This window comes from Mirounga leonina, unplaced genomic scaffold (genome assembly GCF_011800145.1).
Source record: "Mirounga leonina isolate KUSES-001 unplaced genomic scaffold, KU_Mleo_1.0 Mir_109, whole genome shotgun sequence".
NCBI lineage: Eukaryota > Metazoa > Chordata > Mammalia > Carnivora > Phocidae > Mirounga > Mirounga leonina.
In genome coordinates, this window is record NW_023270244.1 from 3,938,861 (window position 1) to 3,958,985 (window position 20,125).

Consider the following 20,125-nt stretch of genomic DNA (forward strand, 5'->3'; position numbering starts at 1 on the left):
TGTGAATGGAAAAGCCAAGTTAAGGTGAATCTGCCCCTAAACTCATATTAAACTCAAATTAAAAATAGAGAGCATTTTTGTGAATGCAGGTTAGAGGAGCGGCTTTTATCTAAAGAGAAGGCACATGAAGAAGGAAATGGTACATTTGCTGGTAATATGATGAATAATAATTTATGTTCTCATGTACTTTGCCCCCAGCTTTTTCTTAAGCCGCTCAGTCTGTTTTAATACCAGGTTTGTTTGCTTTTTGGGGATGGGCCTGTCAGGCAGGAAATTGTCAAAAGACGTACAGCAGAAATTTTAAATGGTGTTTTTAAAAATTAAAATTAAATACCAAATGGAGTAACCAATTATTAAATTTGGAGTTCAGATTTTTATAAAATTTTATTTCTAGAGGCTATGAATGAATGGTGTACCTACACTTCGCTCTATACATTCCAAGTTTCCGTATGTTGCCTATTGTCAAAAACAAATAAGCTGTTCCTTATTTTTTTTAAGTGATTTTCTTCCATATTAGGGAATTATTCAGACTTCTTTCCTTGGTTCCTATAATTCCAAACCAGTTGGAACATCAGTCTATTTTTGGTTATGAAGGAACTTTTAAAATGTGGACATGATTTTTTTTGAAGTTTCTAAATCTCATAAAAATCAGTTTGCTGCATATATAACAGTTATGGGAGTAAACATAGTGAAGTTATATGCCGGACAAAGTTCTAATTTCCATATTACAGCCTCCCCCGCTCCAGGTCCTCCCCCTCCAATCCCACTCCGCATGGGAGGGCTGCTAAATGTAAATTCTGAAACACATACAACAACATAAGGTTGTGATTTGTGACTGTGTCTCTCAAGGATGAATGTGCTTACCTGTATTTGATTAAACTCTTAGTTTCTGGGTTTGTATGGTCTGCCCACCACATCACATAGATTCACCACGAGAGGGCAACCAAGAGTTGACTTTCAAGCTAACAAAGCTAGAAAGGGTTTTAATATCAGCTAAGTGTTTTCGCTTGCTGAGGATTTATTTCCCCGCCTTCCGATTGCCACATGCAGCCTCCAAGTTTCAAGTAACAGCGAATAATAATCCAAATAAAGTTCTTCTGAAGGGAAATATAGACAGACTGGTGCAGACAAGAGCTTTTGCCCAAATAAGGATCCCTTTTTGGAGACCCCATGTGTTAGATAACCATCAACTGACAGTTGGTCATGAGTTAATAATGTTGGATGCTGAAATATGCATACCATGTTGCTATAAAAAAGTTTGGAGGACAAAGACAAATACTGGTCAAGTTAGGTATCAGAAACATACCAGAGGTGTGCAGACTGCTTCCCTGGCTGTAGGCGGAACCTGCCAAGTAATTTCATTTAAAAAATGTTGTAAATACTACACAGTAGAATGTGTAATATTCACTGCACAATTTGCTGGTGTTGTAGGGATTTGCTCTTAATCTCCCTGCGTGTTACTACCTCTTCCGTGCAGTGCTATAGCAACTCCTGCCTTCTAAGAAAAGAAAATATTTCCTAAGCTTATTTCCATTGCAACCATTACTGTTCTTTTATTTTTTACAATGCGGACCCTAACAGGAGGGGTCGGGGAGGATTTCCATAAAAGAATCCAGGTGGGTGTGTGGCCCTTTGATTGGCCTGTTGCATTTGGAGAGCTGTTAACGTCTAGTTCTGTTTCCCTGCTGTTGCTGCCACGGGAATCAAAAGGTGAGGGGGTGGAGGGACTAGGCTTTGATTTCAGCCACCGCGACCAGTTATTTGGGAGGCTGGGACCCTGGGCCAGGTGGCCACGGAGCAGCTACTGTCTTCTTAGAGTGACACCCCAATGGCTATTCGTGCTAAGAATGAATGGGGAGGGCGCCTGGGTGGCTCAGTTGGTTAAGCGACTGCCTTCGGCTCAGGTCATGGTCCCGGAGTCCTGGGATCGAGTCCCGCATCGGGCTCCCGGCTCAGCGGGGAGCCTGCTTCTCCCTCTGACCCTCTCCCCTCTCATGCTGTTTCTCTCTCTGTCTCAAATAAATAAATAAATAAAATCTTTAAAAAAAAAAAAAAAGAATGAATGGGGAAAGAATGTGTCTCCTCCTCTGCCCCCTAGAGTTCAACCCTTTTTGTTCTATCGACTTTTCGGGGCTTATTGGAGTGCTTTGTCTTCAGTGAATAATCTCACTTTTCGTTGTATAGAACCGTGGGAGTTGAAGCACCTTGGCGAAGCCAAGAAGGCCATGCCCTTGGGTGGCTTTAGGACTGACTCTATCTGATCTCTCTACTTACTTGCAAATGAAATCTCCAAAAAGGAAAACACACCCAGACCATGAATTTATTCAACAGTTTGTGGTTAAGCAGCTTCTACCTTCCAACCAGCCAAAAATCATTCAAGGTCTATTTTCTCTTACTCACTTTGCAAATGGCTTACATTATACCCAACCCATGTTGGTAACTGGAGAGAACACTTAGTAACATTAATAATTAGACAGCCTCTTTTTCTCTGTCTCTTCTCCACTTTCCCCCCAAGTGCCCTGTCAAGGCTTAACATTTGCTTTGACATCTTAGTTAAGGAAGTTAATGAAATAATATCTTCACTGGGGCCATTGAGTAACCTGGAGTCAATGATTACCAGATCTGAATTTTGCAAAGGAAATACCTCAGCTTTGGCAAAATTCTCAGATACTAACATCAATGCATGACTATCCTTGCGTGTAACAGTAAATAAAATCCTAAATTTCAGTGAAACTTTGACTCACCACTTTTGCTGATGATTCTGGCTTCAGATGTTAATCTTGTTCTGTCTACTCTTTAACACATTTTCGAGGACCTATCTGTAATCATAACCTTGAATTGTTGACTAAACCAGCATCCCCCAAGAGAAAGATAATGCAAGCCACATGCAACGTACCATTTTCTAGCAACCGCATTTTAAAAGGTAAAAAGAAACAGGTAGAATTAATTTTAATAAAGTGTTTTACTTAATCCAGTATATTCAAAATATCACTTCAATATGGAATCAATATAAAATGTTATTAATGAGCTATTTTACATTTTGTGTCTTGTCCTGGAAATCCAGTGTGTACTTTATGCTTATGGCACATCTTAGTATGGTACCGGACAAATTTCAAGTGCTCAGTAGCCCCACGTGGATAGTGGTGACCGTGTGAGACAGAGCAGCTCTCAACAGTCATAGAAACATTTTATCTTACACTGAAAAAAATGGGAGGGAGTTCTAACCTCTTCTGTGTATTCTCTTTGTTCATCTGATGGCTATCTGTCCACGTTTCTCCACAATGTGACACACAGTCCCACTACCCGAGCGCTCTAGCTTGCCCTGCCTCCTCACACACAACCCATTCTGGACCCTCGCCCCACTCCGCTTCAACACATTTTCCAGTATAGTGGCCCCTAGGTAGCCACGAGCAAATGAAGCTCAGACACGGTGCTGGTAGCTCACGGAAGAGAACAGGGCTGGGCGACCTTTACCTGAGCAAAGAAAAATGTCTGAGAGCTTCAGACAAACAAGAATAGCCATCTTTTTACTTTTAAGTAAGAGACTTGTCCAACTTCTTCAATTATTCTTTCTGAAAGGTAGAAAAGCATAAAGAGTGTGAAAAATCCCTTTTAAGTATAAATTCCTTTGGGGATCTCTTAAAAAAGAGATTGGAAGCTTATTACTTGATGACCTTTTACTTTTTCTTATATGTATGTGTTTGAAAAACTGAAATTTCTCTCATAACATATTAGTCCAAGTCTGTGAGAAGTTAAATACCTCTATGTTAATACACACACACACACACACACACAAATGTCTCTTTTACTTATTTCCAAGTAGGGAATGTTTTCTTTAGAGATGTAGCAAATCAATTATCCTCAATGTTGAAAATGGAATATCTCATTTCCAAACCTGGAGAAATGGCTGAACAAGAATGTTCTGTTTATATGAGTTTAAAAACTGTTCTGATATTTGCTGCTCCTTTCAAGGCTATTCAGCACAAAAAATGTAACTTTCACTTCTGTGCTGGCCTGTTCAATAGTTACACCACAGAACACATCCATCATGGACTAGATGAGCAGGATTTTTGATTGTAACAAAAAGAAAAAAAGAGAGACAAAAATCCTCTATGTTTAAGAGGTCCTATCTTTATAAACTTCATAAATTAGAGACATCAAAATGTCCTTAAAAAGCATTTTCAGACTAGATCCTTAAAATAGCCTAAATTTTTTTAAAAAAACAAGTATCTTAAATTAATATTCTATTCTTATTCCAGACAATCATACCAAGAGAGACTAAATCTGTGTTTATTGAATAGTTTTCAAAAAATGGAAACACTATTTCAAAATCTTCAGAAGAACTACACAGTAAACATCGAAACAATGCACTTAATCTAATTGTTAATAGCTTTCACGCAGTTTTTTTCCTCAATGTCCAGCATGATCTTCTCCACTAAGAGTGGAGCCTGAGCCCCAGGGCCTGGAAATGGACCCTGGGTACCTGGCATCCAGTGAGAAGAATAGCAGGAGAAATGAGTTGCCGGGTAGAAGGTTGAGCCCCTACGGCATTTTGGTTTTGCTGGGTTTGCGACTTCATAAAAGACCTTGCGGCTGGGGAAGGAAATCTGACCCTTTATTTGCAGGGTAACACCTGGACCAAATGGCCACCTGTCTGTAGTCTGTGCACCAAGCTAAGCCTTCGGGTATCCACTCTGCCCTGATGTTTCTTTACAGAATTGTAAAATTTGGACTTTTAAGGTGAAAGGGTCTTCCACCGGCTCCTGATGCCATGGTACGGACACCTCATCACCTCAAAGACAAGTAAGCATTTGTGAAAGAGCTGCAGGCCACCACTTCGGTCCCTTTCAGGGATCCTGAGGGGGACCTTTCCCTGAGAATGGGTCCCCTGACGGATATGTGAGTAGCCAGAACAAGCCAAAGGGAAGCTGAGGGTTTGAAAGTTCTGGCACGGATTTCAATCTCCTTCCCTGTTTCCAGAATTCTCTCCTTAGAGAGTCAGTCTCCTGAAAACCCAGACTCTCTCCTCACTCTGCACCTAGATTTAGCGCCCAGATTTTCCCCTCATTCTCTAAATGGTAGTGAAAAGTGTCTCTAATCCCCTTCTTCTTTGCCAGCGCCCTTGTAGACAAGCCTGTTATACACATCTAGAACATTTCTGCATTCCTTTGGAATTCACTACATTGTTTCGGAATAATATATAGATAATATTTGGTCATTTAAATTTCTCTCCCTCCTCAAGACACAGAGGGGAAATAAAGATAGAAATCTGCCTGTCACTTCTGGTAAAACCTGACTAAAAAAGAGGTTTGCTTGTGTTTTAATGCAAGAACGCATGGAGTCACATGCTTTCAAACCAATTAGCAATACAGATGAGCTAGCAAATCGAGTTCCATTTATAGGGTGGGGGAAGGGGAGAAGTCAAATTATCTGTGTTTTTAAGTGTTTCTGAGAAATGAAGACCTCCAGGGCAGAGAGAAGGCGGGTCAGGAAATAGCTATGCAAATCACATGCCTATGAAATTACTAAAACTTTGATCAGGGGCATTAACAATCGCTCCAGCATTCACAAGTATGAAACAAAGAGTGAGTAAGACTGGGCCTGTTTTGGAAGGGATTACAAGAGTGTTTACTTACATGGTTTGTTGAGCAGTCAATGAAGTCCACGGCTGTTTTGGACTTAAGCTGCCCGGGCAGTCCAGGTATGACAGACGCACTAAGACATTCCACTCTCATTAGTGACTCGTGGGGATCTCAGCGATGCTGACAAACAGCCAAACTGGCTGGACCTCGTGTGAAGTCCGCTTCATTTTTTTTCCCCACCTGCCCTCTTTCTAACCACACAACTGCTCACCCTGCACAGGAGGTGGGAGGGGACCTGGGTTCTGGGAGAGTGTAGTTCATTGGAAATGCTAAATTGTGGTCATGGGCATGGTGGTCCACAGGGCGCCAGGGGAGAGCTGGGGGCTAAGGCCAACGTGGACACTCAAGGTGGCCACGACATCCAGGGTTGCGGGCAGTGTGATGGGCGCTCTGGGGACACACGACGGTCGACGCTCCGGGCAGCCGAGAGTGAGGGCATTTTGCGACCGGCTCTGGCCTCGGTTCACGCCTCTGAACTATTCTCTTTCATGCCTTGATTTGAGAAAAAAAAAAATTACCCGGGAAAAGGGAACTGTCAGAACAATTGTGGAGAATGATAACACGCTTGCAGTGGCTTTTGTTTGTTGTTTGCCTTACCTCCCGCCTCTGGCTGTCAAGTCAGCATTTACGTGGGAACGGCCCACGAGATGGAGTCGGGCTTGTTGATGGCCCCGGGGGCTCGTGTCTCAGACAACACAGTTGCCACCCATACATTCCTGTTGGGTGTAGAAGGTTGTTTATGGGAAAACAGAATAAAAGTAACCTTGAGAAGTGTTAAGTCTGTGTGTCCCGAATGCTTTGCGCATTCACAGAAAGATTCAACCAATTAACAGACTTTGAGCACCGGGGCGGCTACTGCCGCTTCCTGGCACCGCTCTCTTAGGTGTGGAGTAGTGAGTGTAGAGAAGGTAGCTGCGGATTTGAAATACACGTTTCAGGGAATCATTTTATGAATTTTTAAAATAAAAATGTTGACTTTAAGTTAAAGCCAAAATGAGGGCTGAGAGCTTCTGTTTTTCTTTTCTATTTTCCCAAGTATTTGAAAACTGAAATTCTGTAAGAGATTATCTGTGAAATGCCTTTCTTTTATTACACCCATAAATTTCAGGAGTGGCTTTGATCAAGCCTTCTGCCATGCTTGGTTTCTAGATCTTTTACTCATATATTAATAACTTTAAAAACACTCATCCTATTTTTGTTTTAGTGAAAGAGGAAGTTTCTAAATAGTCAAAAGGGAAACATTGAAAATAGAACACAGTAAATGATAACTAAATTAGGGTATTTTTTTTCCAGCAAGAGCAATGCTCCATGCTGAAACTTGCCAGAGTATTTTAAGATTATTGTCTATAAAGAAAATATATCAGAGAATTGAAATCCTCAGAGGAAAGGCCTTACAGAAATGCAAAGTATTATCAGAAATGCATACTATACAAGGAATGATGTTTGTCAGTCCCTAATACATCAGTCAGGGGAGTTTAGTTTTCTGGCTTGTGTTTAGTGTTTAAAACACACACACACATACATACACACGTGCACACATGCACGCAAAACTTGCAAATCAAGTGAGTTAACGCTCTGCCAACTTCCTCTAGATATTGACCCTGGGGGTCAAACTCTTAAGAAAATGAAGCCTGGTTTTCCATCCCCCTAATTGCAGTCCCCACCAACAAGCAAGTCCTATCTCTAAGTGGAAGCTCACAAAGAATTTCTCGAGAGAATATGGAGCTGCTTTGGCAACAAAATCCTCTCTGCAAAATGAGAAGAAAGAGTTGTTAACTGATGAGTCAATCCTGCTTTTATAGCAGTTTATCTTCGTGGTATTTCCAAGAGCATAAATGTTATAAAAAAAGAGAGACGGTCATGACAGGAAGAACACAGTAGAAAAAAACAGGAATGTTTAAGCCAAAAGCAATTTACTTTGCCAGTAACTGGTTACATTTCCTTTGTTTTATTATTATTATTTCAAGAGCTGGGGTTGAGCCGAAAGTTTCCCACACCTGCGCTGCCCTGACACATAACTTGTCAGAACCCATAGTGAAGGGAATATATAAATGAATGCCTGAAAACCCTGAGCTTCTAGACCCTTTAAGAAAAGAAACAAACCCCAAAACCTTTTGCTTATGTTGCCTAAAAAAAAAAAAAAAAAAAAGGCTTTATTTTATTAATGTTTGACGGAGTTAAGAAGAGGAAAAAACAAAACACACAAGTCAGATGTCAAAGTAGCCTGGAGCACTGGCGGTCACTGATGCTCCTGGGATTACCGGCATGGAAATAGTAGTGACTTCACAGAGGTGCGTACTTGTTAATTTCATGACGCTGAGGAAGAGGAACAGATGGGCAGTCAGAGAGGAAAGATTTTTTAAAAACCACAGAGATCTTTCACTGTTTAGGCAGAGGAATCAGTGGCCCACTGCAAAGGGGGAATGTGCACGGCGCTCTAAGTTTTATTAGACCTATGTGGCTTTAGTGGAAGCCTTTACCTGCTACTGAGTCAGGTCGATGGGGACCCTGCTCCATGTCAGGTCTGTAGGATGCCGTTGGCTGCCTGAGATGGACTCTAGCACCCTTGTGCTATGTGGTGTTTGGGGGAAGCTCCCTGGTGCCCGACAGCCCAAGTTAATCATATAAATATCTCATTATGAGACAGAATGAGGGCCTGTGTCTGTCTGTCAGAAGTTACTTAAAACAGGGACTCTGGGTTGGAATCCTTCTGCTACCCGTAACCAGTTGCATGACCTAAGACAAGTAATTTCATCTCTGTCTTAGTTTCCTCTTCTGGAAGATGGGGATAATAATCTCACCTTCCTGTTGGTTTGCTGCGGGTTTTAAATGAGTTATTGTATGGGGCGCCTGGGTGGCTCAGTTGGTTGAGCGACTGCCTTCGGCTCAGGTCATGATCCTGGAGTCCCGGGATCGAGTCCCACATCGGGCTCGATCCTGGAGTCCCGGGATCGAGTCCCACATCGGGCTCCCTGCTCGGCAGGGAGTCTGGTTCTCCCTCTAACCCTACCCCTCTTGCGCTCTCTCTCTCACTCTCTCTCTCTCTCTCAAATAAATAAATAAATAAAATCTTAAAAAAAAAAGTTTAAATGAGTTATTGTATGCAAAGTGCTGACTGGCACAGAGAAAGTGCTCAGTAAATAGCAGCTATTATTATTATTCGTGTGTAATATTGAAAACATTCATGTAAAGAGCATTGACTGAACTCCGTGAATGAGCCAGGCCAGAGCTGGGCTGTGGATTATATACACATGTAAAAGTCACCGTGCATTTATTGCTTCACACATTTTTTTTTTTTTTTGGTAGTGGAACTGACCAGAGGCAGTTGTGCTCTCTACAAGCATGCTCCCGGCTTCCCACACCCCTGACCACCACCACACCATAAAGCATTTGTTTTCACTCACCCGCCTGGCAAACGATTTGTTCTCTTGACTCTGTAAGAACAAAAAGTAGCCTGGGAACCAGAATTTTTACTCCCCCCGCAAAAAGCCAGCCACTCAATCCCAAAGCTTCGCCTGGGGTCTTACAGATCCCAGAGGCTTCAGATTGCATTATGGGGCCTACCCCCCCACCCCCCAGTCCTGCAGGCTCCATTCTCCCTGGGACTTTGAACATCAGCTCTTCCGGGCACTGGGGCATTGGAGACAAGATCACAGTCCTTCCGAGCGCCAGACACAAAGGCTTAACGGTCATCGGGAACCAAGGGCCCTAGGTTTTCTGTCTCAATTCTCAGAGCAAACTTGGAAGTCAGGTTAACTTGTTTACCTGGGTTACGTTCCCAGAGCTCAAGTGTAAATAGAGAAGGTGAAGGCAGTTTTACAGGTGCCCGGTGTGACAGGTGCGCACATGGGCAGGTTGGCGGGCTTGGCTTGTGAAGACTTGAAGGAGGTACATGTGGGCATCTTTAGTTTCATCCGTCACTTATTCATTCACCAGGCTGATATCATGTAATGCCATCTCCTGGGTGTGTGCTGGGCAGGTGACAGATGAATCCCACATGGTCCTGCCCTGAAGGACCCTCCAACTGAGGATGATAATAACCCATAAACTACAGCTAAAGTACCACGAAGACCGTGGTACCTTCCAGAAGAGAAAGCCAGGAAAGGAGGGCAGAGGAGAAATGAGAAGAGAGGTACGTGAGTCTGAGGCTTGAGCCATTGGTGGGATTTGCCTAGCCTACCTGAAATGTCAGCCACTTGCCTCATTAGGAACAAAAGGCTTTTTCTCTTGATCAGGTCCCATTTAGAGTTTAAGTTTGCGTGACCAGAATATTAGGTGCTAGCCTGTTCTAAATTTAAAATTCTCAGAATCTGCCGGGGAAGGGCATGTGCTTCTCTGCGTTCTGAAAACAGCTCAAAGAATGGAGAAAATAGACCCGATTTGAGGATGACCTATTGTCGGTTCCCGGAACCTTTGCCTGTATTTAAAACAGCCTGTTCAGTACAAGTTCTATCTAAAAGGCCTTTGGGATTTGAAAGCTTTCTGGAAAGAAATGCTTTTAGGTTTAAGTGTTTTTTTGCCAAAATGTGAGGAAGGAGAGATCATAGTTAACAAGTCTGAGAACAGAGACGATACTGTTGTGTTTCTTTTTCGTGAAATGTCTCAGACCTACCCCACATCATGCTCCCTTTCTGTCAGCTTTCTGCTCGGCTATTGTTTTGATAAGGGACATGAAAGTACATCCTTCCCTCACACTCATTAAAGTCTTAGCACTTGGGTCCGTGGTGGAAACACCTCTGTGCTACCCTGAGTCTTCAAACCAAAATAGTCCACGCCCTGGCTCCGGGCTAAGGCCCGGGTCAGTTCATGGAAGGTGATGGCATGAGCCTGTGACAGGGGAGAAGGAGGTCAGGATCCACAAAACAGGCCTGATGAAATCACCAACCCGGCGCAGGGAGGGCGGGCGGGGAGGTGGGGAGCAGAGCCCTCCCTGCCAGTCTGGCAACTCCGGCAAAGTCCTCAGAGCTCATCCCACACACTCCGTGCTAGTCACTGCTGTGTGTTTACATGAGTAATGGAGCTGCCGGGGGAGGGGAGTTGTAAGCAGAGCGCGGAGCCTGGCAGCTCGCATTCACATTCGCATTCGCGTTCGCGCTGGGAGGGAAGCTGACATCCACACCAAGTCAAGACTTCCAGGGACGGGGCCGGGAAGCAGTCACATGCTGTAGCTTTCGTGAGCACAGACGTCCTCAGGCAGATGTTTGTCGACTGGAATGGGTAATCGCTACTTCTCTTTGCTTGATGTTTGTCTGTGAGTTTGTTTACCTGTGATAATTCCAGGCTGGCTTTGGGGGATGGACTTCTGGACGCTCGTCTGGGGAGGGGGGGAAGGAGCGGAGAGCGGGTTTGGGAGGGGGAGCTGAGCCCCACAAGCCACTTTTTAAACTTTTGCCGGACTGGAAAGGAGCTAGCTCTGCTTTCCTGAGCTTTCCCAACAGCAGAGCTGTTATCCACAGTAGAAAAATCAAATGAGTGGGACTCGTTATGTGGATGAGATGAGTACATCAAATGTCCTAAAATCCCTGGTTAACTGTGTGATGTCAGGAAGTTGAACAACAATTAAAAGCGTTGGAGTTGTTCAGAATTGGCGCTCTCATCATCCTACCTTAAAGCAATAAAAAAAAAAGTGTGGGTGCCTCGAAAGGGCTGGAAGAAAACTGCTTGAGGGATAATTCATTCGTTTGGAATTGTTCGAGGACTGCTGGGTTAGTGGTTTGTTTTAATTTTGCTCGGCTTGGGTGACTGATGGAGCTCAATGTGAAAGCTGATGCCGGACAGTCAGAGCACTAGATAAATAGCAGCCTTCTTTTTGCTGCTTTCTCTGTGGATCTTAAAGGGATCGAGCTCAACATCAAGGATGAAATAGAGCTTTGATTTGCATCTTGTCTGTGGCTTTAAAAAAGTATAATCTTCACGGAATCAGGCCAACCTCAGTGTGATCTTTGCAAGTTATTTTAAATAACCCTTGAGATCTTCATAAAAACTCTCTTGAAAAGGAAAAGAGAGCATGCTGATTTGAATGTAGCTGCCAGATTTGCTGAGATTTAAAACATGCTGGTTGCAATATTATTAGTAAATACCTGTAAGACTATCTTTCTGATTGGTATCATGAATGTCCTTTCTGTGCTCTCTCTCTACTTATTTGTATCGTATCAGCTTATTTGGATCATAATTTCAGAAAACACTCCTGTCTCCACTTTTGAGGAGAGAGGCTTTCAAACGCTACATTACTATGATACCGTAATGGGCTGGCATATCACCTAGGTTTCTGAAAACGAGATACAAAACAAAAGGAATCATCTCGGAGCCTGGCTTAGGGTTGTCCTTCAGCTCAACATGTTTCTTTTCTAACAATAGGGAAGTGCATTTTCCTGATTATTGTCCTTGAGAGCCGAGAGCTTCATTTTATTTATACTAATTAGACATGTTAGCTTTGGGAAGAACTGTAGAGTCTACCAAGACACAGCCCTTCAGAGAAGGGGGCATACCGTGAAGGTTGGCTTCCACACGTGGGTGCGCTCCTCCGAACAGGTTAGAGGGCACCACTTTATTAACATTCTTGGTCTTTAATAAGGAAACCCACGCAAATGAAAATGTACATCAGTTTGTTCTTCGTTTGTTTTCAGCGCCAAATCTTAAAGGCAGACCACGCAAAAAGAAACCATGCCCACAGAGAAGAGATTCGTTCAGTGGTGTTAAAGATTCCAACAACAACTCCGATGGCAAGGCTGTGGCCAAGGTACGGTCGTTCGCTCCCTGCTCTCCATTTGGCTGCCTCTTGTTATTTTTCCCTTTTCTCTTTATCTCTCTGCTCTTGTGTCTTGGTGGCAGTTTTCAATTCAGAATCTGGCTTTGGTATTCACAGCTCTCTGTATCTGTTCCCTCCCCTGGGTGGTTGGGGGAGGGGGGAGCATAGGCATTTTGATTAGTCAACAGAAAGACTTCCCACCTCCCAGTCTGGCCTGTTGGGTAAAGGACAGATGATTAAGCGCCCACGTCATTGAAGCTAAGGATTTCATAGAAGGTGACACAATGACATAGTTTACTCTGCTTGTATCAAAAATAGACCAAGATGAACCATCCTGTTTCTGAATGTGTTCATCTAAATATGTTGCAGAGATTAACAGAGGATGAAATTAGAAATAGCTAGAATTATGTTTTTTAGTTGTATTTTTTCAAAGTCACCTCTAATTTACCTTGGAGTAAAACTGAAGATATTTACCTGTATGGAAAAATAGTTACATGGATACAGGTACCCATATAGACATTTGTATCTTCTTGAAGATCTCTCTTAACACAGAATGAAAATCCAAATTCGAAACTATTTTTCGGGCCCAGGCCCATTTTGCCCAAGCATTCCTTGGAGTCTTGAAAGTGCATGCCTGAGGTATTTAGCACCACGAAGGGTGAAGTGTCACTTTATATTTTTAGACTTATCTTTTTGACTTTTGTGAGGTTGGTCAGATTTGCACGGTTCTGTTTACTGGGTCTTTGCACTTAGGTGTTGATTCTGTGCCAAAGACAGCAATAACCCCTTTAGGACCCGGATTGAAGACCAGATTTCAACTGATACTATGTTTCCAGATCCAGGAACTAAGCTTATGAAAATGGGAGCATTTTCACTAGTGGTGAATTTGGAAGATTCTGATGTAGGAAAATATGAATTTGGTTCTGTGTTGACAGTCTGCTGTTACTCTGCTCTGTATACCACTCCTCTTCCCAGTTTAATGAAACCAACCCTAGACAGTCACAGTTTACAAGTCTTACTTTCAGCGGATGATTGTTTAATCCGGAAGTTCTGAGGACTTTTTGGTTAGGATTTCTTCGTGCTTCCAAGAATGCAAAGGGTTAAAACACAGAGATCAACCAGTAGAAATGTGTGTTTTCTGGCTATACACCGATCTGCTTTCCTAAAGTTATTTTTGTCCTGCTCTTTTGACCTTCTGCAAATGAGTGCACATGGGTACCAAGAATGACATTTTCTAGTACTTTGGACATCTCAGCCCTAGAACTACCCATCAGCTTCCGTGGTCTTGAAGAATGTCAGCAGGAACAGTTTATTCCCTGTGATGTGGTTTGCAATACTGTAGAACAGACTGAGAAGGTTTTAGGATCCTAGCCTTTAGCCGAGCTTGCACTGCTGGTACCTTATGTTGGCACCCTGCCCCATACCTCCAAGGTGACATCATGTGTTTACCCCAGTATGTTCTGTACCTGAGCCCAGCAGGATGAAGCTCCTTCCCATGTCATTTGGAGTTACTAATGAAGTATGCCTCTGGGAATTTTACAAAACTCATACGAATTGATCTGAAAGACGAGCACCTCCAATATCTCTCACCGGGGAAGGCCGCTCAAGACTCACAGTAGGACCCACAAAACTGCAGAGAACAGGAGCCTGTTCTATATTTGATGTTCACTGACTTCTTAGGAGGGATCGTAGTCAAACCTGGGTTTTCTAAGGGACCCTTTCCACACCCCTCCCACCAATGCTGCTGTTCAGAATCTTTACAAGGAGGCGGATCACCCTTCCATCGTTGGTTTCAGTGGTGAGTGGATGAGGCACCTGCCGCAGTCAGCCCCCAGGCACTGGTCTAAACACCTAGCTCTTCTCAGAGTCTTGGATTACAGTTCTGCCTTGGCTGCTTCCAACGGGTCTGGCAAGACCACTTCAACTAAAAGAAAGAACTAGTAGGTATAAAGTATGGCGGGCTTGTGTGTTGACACCAGCAGACTGATGGAAAGTCTCTACAGAATAAACAGGCCACCCCTGGGACGAGGATGACCACTAGAAAGGCATTTATGTCTTAAAGGGGTCTTTTCTCATGAAACACTGTCATAGAGATTACAAGCTTGTGACCATCTGATCACTTGCTGAACTGGAAGCAATATTTCAAGTAACAGTTTGGCTTTATGACCAAGACCTGTGTGACTGTTTTTGCGAAAGTGTCTCACACAGACTATTTCTAACCATGGATATATACCAGCTCCACACAGCAAAGCTCTCTAGCATGAGAACCTCCTGGATTTGTGGTCTGCATGGCTGGAAGAGCAGTTCGAGTAATTTGCCTGTTGCCATCAAAAGGTTGCACTCTCTCAATGAGAACATAAAAGCCAGCTTTGTAAGACTCTGTTTGTTAGGGACAGAGGATCCCGTGACAGCAAAAGTCACCCGGGGAAGAGGCTATCAGTTCTCTGAAGATGTCTTGAAAGTGTCCAACCAAATCCTGCTATTTCCCTGGGATCATCTTATGCAGCAGATGTGGGGGTCCAAGCCCATTCATATGGGGATCTGTACAAGAAAAATCTTCTTGGTCCAGGCCTCTAATGGAAGGCCCACAGATAGAAGGCAAATGACTTTTCAGATTCTGTAAGCACTTTCGAAAGGCCAGAAGTATATTACAGGTGGTTTATATTCTAAAAGGAACAAAAAGAGGGAAACCATGGTGTGGTGTGCCATATGTTCTTCCACTTAAATCACAAACATCCCTTTGATATTTCACAAATGTGATACTTTCGTTATTTTCACTATGTTTCATCCAGTTTGGTTCTCAGAACCACCCCCAGGAATTACTCTTCCTTCTTCACTGGGAAGAAGATGAGGGTCTTCCAGCAAGTTAGTGACCACATCAAAATTAGATTATAGCTGCTTCTTTCTTGCTGGTTCATCACATCTTAACTGCCAGTCCAGTGAAAGGATGTGGTTAATATAAAATAGGTGGTGGCTCATTGAAAACATTAAATGTGGATTCTTTAATTAGCACTTCCTCAATCACTTTAGAAACCCCAAAGCTCTTAGTGAACTCAACAAGTAGAAGGTGTTCAGGTTGGGAAAAACAGATCTCGTAATTAACTGTCACCATCAAAAGGTTGGTCTTTCTCAAGGTCAACATGAAGACCAGCTCCTGTTTCAAATTGCAGGACATTAAAATGAGAATATTTGGGGTAAATGTGAGAATATGTAGAAAGGAACTTGGCTAGGTCCTACCCAGGAACAGAGTAATAGCCTGAAGGGCTTCTTTATGTTAACTGAAGAAATGTATGGAGCTAGCCCGAGAAAGGAAACCGCTGCTCACTTCTTACAAAGCCTTTGCCCGCGTCCCCACGCCCCGTCCCAGAGAGGAGAAACCTGCTGGCTCACCCACCGGGGTTCGGGATGGAGCTCAGTAGGCAGCAGCCTGGCTTTCCCAGGAGCCTTCTCTACAAAGCAGGGAGTCTGAATGATTTTGGACCCGGTTTGTGCACCTGGTCCGTGCTTTCCTTCTGTTTCTGGGTATTTCTGCACAGTTTGCGGCAGAAGGTTAGGCAGCCATCTAGACACTGAGGGAATGCTCATACTCCCTTAACAGTGGTACTTCTGACCTCATAATATAAATAATGGCCCATGATCACTGCAAATTTAAGACTCAGGCTGTTTTATATGCAGATCTTATATCTACTCCTGTTTGTGCAAAACCAGAGTTTGGAGCGAGGCAGACCTGAGTCTAAATCCAGAGTTCTGCCCCCATGAGCCGACTAATAAAATACATAACCTCGCCGAGCTTCATTTTCCTCAACTGTAAAATGGAGCTAGAGGCCTCCTTTGATGGTTGTTATGAACATTTGGTGGACTATGGGAAGCCCACAGCACTGTATCCAGCTCATTGTGGGGGCTCAATTGATATGGTTTCCTTCCCTTTGCTCAATATACAATAGAAGGAATGGAGCCCTTTTATACTTTGGAAACCACCTAGTTTTATCTTGTATTCCTCATTTGATAGATCACGTTTCTAAGCTGTAGGTTTTGTAATGCCTAGTAATAAGATATGCTTTTAATTGGAAGTGTGTTTTGACTATCGATTCCATTTTTTATGAGTGTCCGTAAATTATAGTGTTTAATACCGCACAAGCCCTAGAATGAGACTACCTGGGTTCAGATCCAAGCTCACCACTTACTAACTTGGACATGATCCTGTGGCCGTCACTCATCCCCTTTGTGCCTCAGTTTCCTCATCTCTAACGCAAGAATAATCACGAACCTCACTAGGATTGTGGACATAAAATGAGATAATGCTTTAAAAAGTGCTTAGAATGGAGCTTGGCTACATCGTAAGCACTCGCGAAAGGCCAGGGGCAATACAGATTAAAACTGGAATGATTTTCTGATTTCAAAAAGGCATTAAATTAGAGATTTCATCAGAAATTGAGACTCAGTCTAAAATTTGACAGTGAGAAATGATGACGACATAAAGTTTCACAGGATGTTCTCCTTAATGTAATGTGACAAAGTACTAAAGTTCGAAAATATTGTAAGTAAAAATTCTACATGGAAGAATGTTTTAGTCCCATTTCCACAGTCCCTTAAAAATTAAAATCTTATCTAGAGGCCCAGTTGAATGAGTTGTACAGGAAGTTTTATTTTTTCCAGAACCAGTCTAAAGATATTAACCTCACATGTTCACTTGAGAGAATAAGTTAAAGAAAGCCCTGGCAGGAGGATACAGTTCCCTTTTATAAATAAGCATAGCTTTTATATTCTTAAGGCCTGAGAAGGAGACGCTGAAGGGAAAGAGAAAGAGGGGTCAAAAATCTGAAATGGAAAACAATGTCGAATATGTGGGACATTTTTATTCATAACATTTCCCCAGCACTTGCCCTCTTCTCTTCGATGTTAGATATAGAGATGTAAAGAATATCGGAATGTACACATTCCCCATGGGCGCACTTGAACTCAAAGTCTGACCCTTTGTACTTCCCCCTTTTACAATTAAAATAGCTCAGCAACTTAGCGTTATATTTAACAACCATCAAAGGCCTCTTGTAGAACATGGCAGTGAGCAGGGAACATTAGGTTAGCTACTCAGTTTGCTGAGTTCCATATTCGCCTAGACTGTGGAAGGAACAACATCTGGCACGTTGGCCACCATTAGTTTTTAAGTATGGTGCTTTCCATTTACTCTTCTTCGGTTTTTAACTGACCTCTACCCTTTCCTTTGTGGCAAGTTAGTATCTCCTATTACATGCTCAGAGCTGACCGAAAAGCCATTAAAGAGTGAGATCTTTTGTTTCCTACTGAGGGCGTATCTGGGCATCCCCCTCAAGTGAGAGACAGAACACACCTTGCTGGTGTTCCTGATGCCAACATCTGCCGGCATTGACATGTTTTTTTCAGGTGGCTGGAAAGAGTAGCAACAAGAGAAGTTTACTATGAAGAAGTAAACTTTCTTTCATGTTGATTCAAAGTGCGAAATATGGGACTATTTACTAAGAAGACAGGGCTTTGTTCAATGACATTAACAGATGGTGCCCCTTGGGAAAATAAAAGTGTGTAAAGAGGCAAAAGAATGGTCCCACTCCCACCAGATGCGGACACTGTTTCTGGTTTCCTATCAACGTACTTGTAAGGACTCTGAGGCTGGCATAGTTCAGCAAACCATGGCCCCCTCACCACCTGTTTCTATAAATAAAGTTTTATTGGAACACAGCCGTACCCATTTGCCTATATGTCTGTGACCGCTTCTGTGCTAGTTGAGTAGTTGCAACCAAGCCGATCTGGCCCCAAAGCCTGCAATATTTACTACCCGGCCCTTTACGGAAAGTTACCACCTACTGGTCTGAGACAGTTCATATTCAGTGTTGCCTCCAAAAAGCTCCTTGAGGGCAAGGTTAATTTACTGGCTCACCCCTCCCGCACTGTGAGAAGTGTCATGGCTGTGTCTTTGTTGAGCGTTCCGAGGCAGGACTTGATTTGATGTGGCATATTTTCCCCCCTTTTCCAGGTGAAATGTGAGGCCAGGTCAGCCTTGTCCAAGCCGAAGAATAACCATAATAACTGTAAAAAAGTCTCCAATGAAGAGAAACCAAAGGTTGCCATCGGTGAAGAGTGCAGGGCAGATGAGCAGGCTTTCTTGGTGGCACTTTATAAATACATGAAAGAGAGGAAGACGCCGATAGAACGAATACCCTATTTAGGTTTTAAACAGAGTAAGTATGCTTGTTTTCATTTCTGAAAGATCAAAACTGCTCCTATTCTTTAAATTGGGAAAAAATTTTGACTCAGGGTTATGTTGCAATCCTAATCTGGGGATGATGCTCTCTCTGTTTATACTAAATCTACAAATCATCCAGCCCAGGAATTTTTCTCCCTGCCCCTCTCCTCTACGCTGTTCCCTTCTGGGGCAGTTGCCGTGAGATATTTATAGGCTTGAATCCACTGATTATGACTGGAAATAGACATGTTGAAAGTTTCTCATTTTCTGTTTTGTCAATCTTGAGTGTCTGTAACGCCTTTCTTCTGAGATAATAATATGACGTCGCTTTATCAGGCCCAGATGTTGCCTGCAAAAAGGCAGCTTTAAAGAGGAGGACATTGAAAGGTGGACAAAACAACCAGAAAGAGAAAACGTATTTCCTAAGCCCCAAATTTGTTAAGAGATAACAAAAACCTGACTTCAGAGGAAACACGAAATACCCAGATTTGAACTGAAAGCCCAATTTTGGATTACATTTAAGCATCATAATACATTTTTAAGTAGAAAAGGAAACTCGCAGCTGAGCAGAATTCCATAGAAAAAAGAGAAGAAACCCAGATCCGGTCCTGATTTCACAACCGAATATATGGATTTTGCCTCTGTCTGGATTTTGTAGCACACAAAGCAATGAGCCCCTGGCTTGAAATAGTATTTTCTCCAAACGTATCTTCCTAGATTAAAACCATGTGTCATTTTGATGAAGAATGTCAAACCTGTATGTTTTACATAACAATTTACATACCTAATAGCAATTGGCACTGATTGCAAGAGAACACTCGCAGCCATTATAAACTTATGTAACTACGAATGATTACAATGTTTGTCTGAAAACTGGTTGCTTGAAATAGAAGTAAAATTAATGTACTATGAACAGCTTTGTTGCATTATGCATTGGTTCAGATTAAATCAGGGCCAAGGCAGGGCTCTTGATAGCTTTGAAATAGTGCAAGGTTCAATGAGGCTTTTCCAATGTGTTGTGTCAAAGAGCCTTTTTTTTTTTTTAATTTTAATTTTATTCTTCATTTCCCTTACCAAGGAATTACTCGAAATTCAATTTTCCTCCTCTGGTAAAAGAGTCAAATCCATAGCAGTCCCATTCCATGGTGTTTGGGACAAATGAACAGATTTGCCAGCAGTTTGGCATAGTTGTTTAACAGAATAGACGTATGCAAGCCCTGCAAAGAGAAATCTGTTCTAGAAGAGTATATACTCGAAACATCACTTAGGGGACTAAGTGGACTCAGGACTCAATTCTGTGAATGAGTTCTTCCTTCGCTTTGATCTGTTATGTCACCAAGACTTCGAGGGTAAAATATGTGTCTTCCTACTCATTGCAAGGCACCACATGTTAGTGAAATACAGTATGAGTTCTTAATATAGTGCCGCCATCAGACATTCTACTAAAAGGTAATCATGTATTACAGTGGCTGGTATTTATTGATTATGATAAGTTCTTATCTGAAGGAAGCATGATGT

General features: G+C 42.6%; 1 protein-coding gene across 4 annotated transcripts in view; it reads left to right on the forward strand.

Moving 5' to 3' along the window:
* Positions 1-20,125, forward strand: part of LOC118020054 (AT-rich interactive domain-containing protein 5B) — a 175,702-nt gene that overhangs the window by 123,474 nt on the left and 32,103 nt on the right. For 3 of the 4 annotated variants that reach the window (XM_035019899.1, XM_035019907.1, XM_035019916.1), the window contains exons 5-6: positions 12,269-12,381; positions 18,398-18,602. In XM_035019899.1, coding sequence (XP_034875790.1) covers positions 12,269-12,381; positions 18,398-18,602 — 318 coding nt within the window. Of the gene's footprint in view, positions 1-10,552; positions 10,860-12,268; positions 12,382-18,397; positions 18,603-20,125 lie in introns of those variants that run through there. The other variant, XM_035019924.1, reaches the window with a different exon arrangement.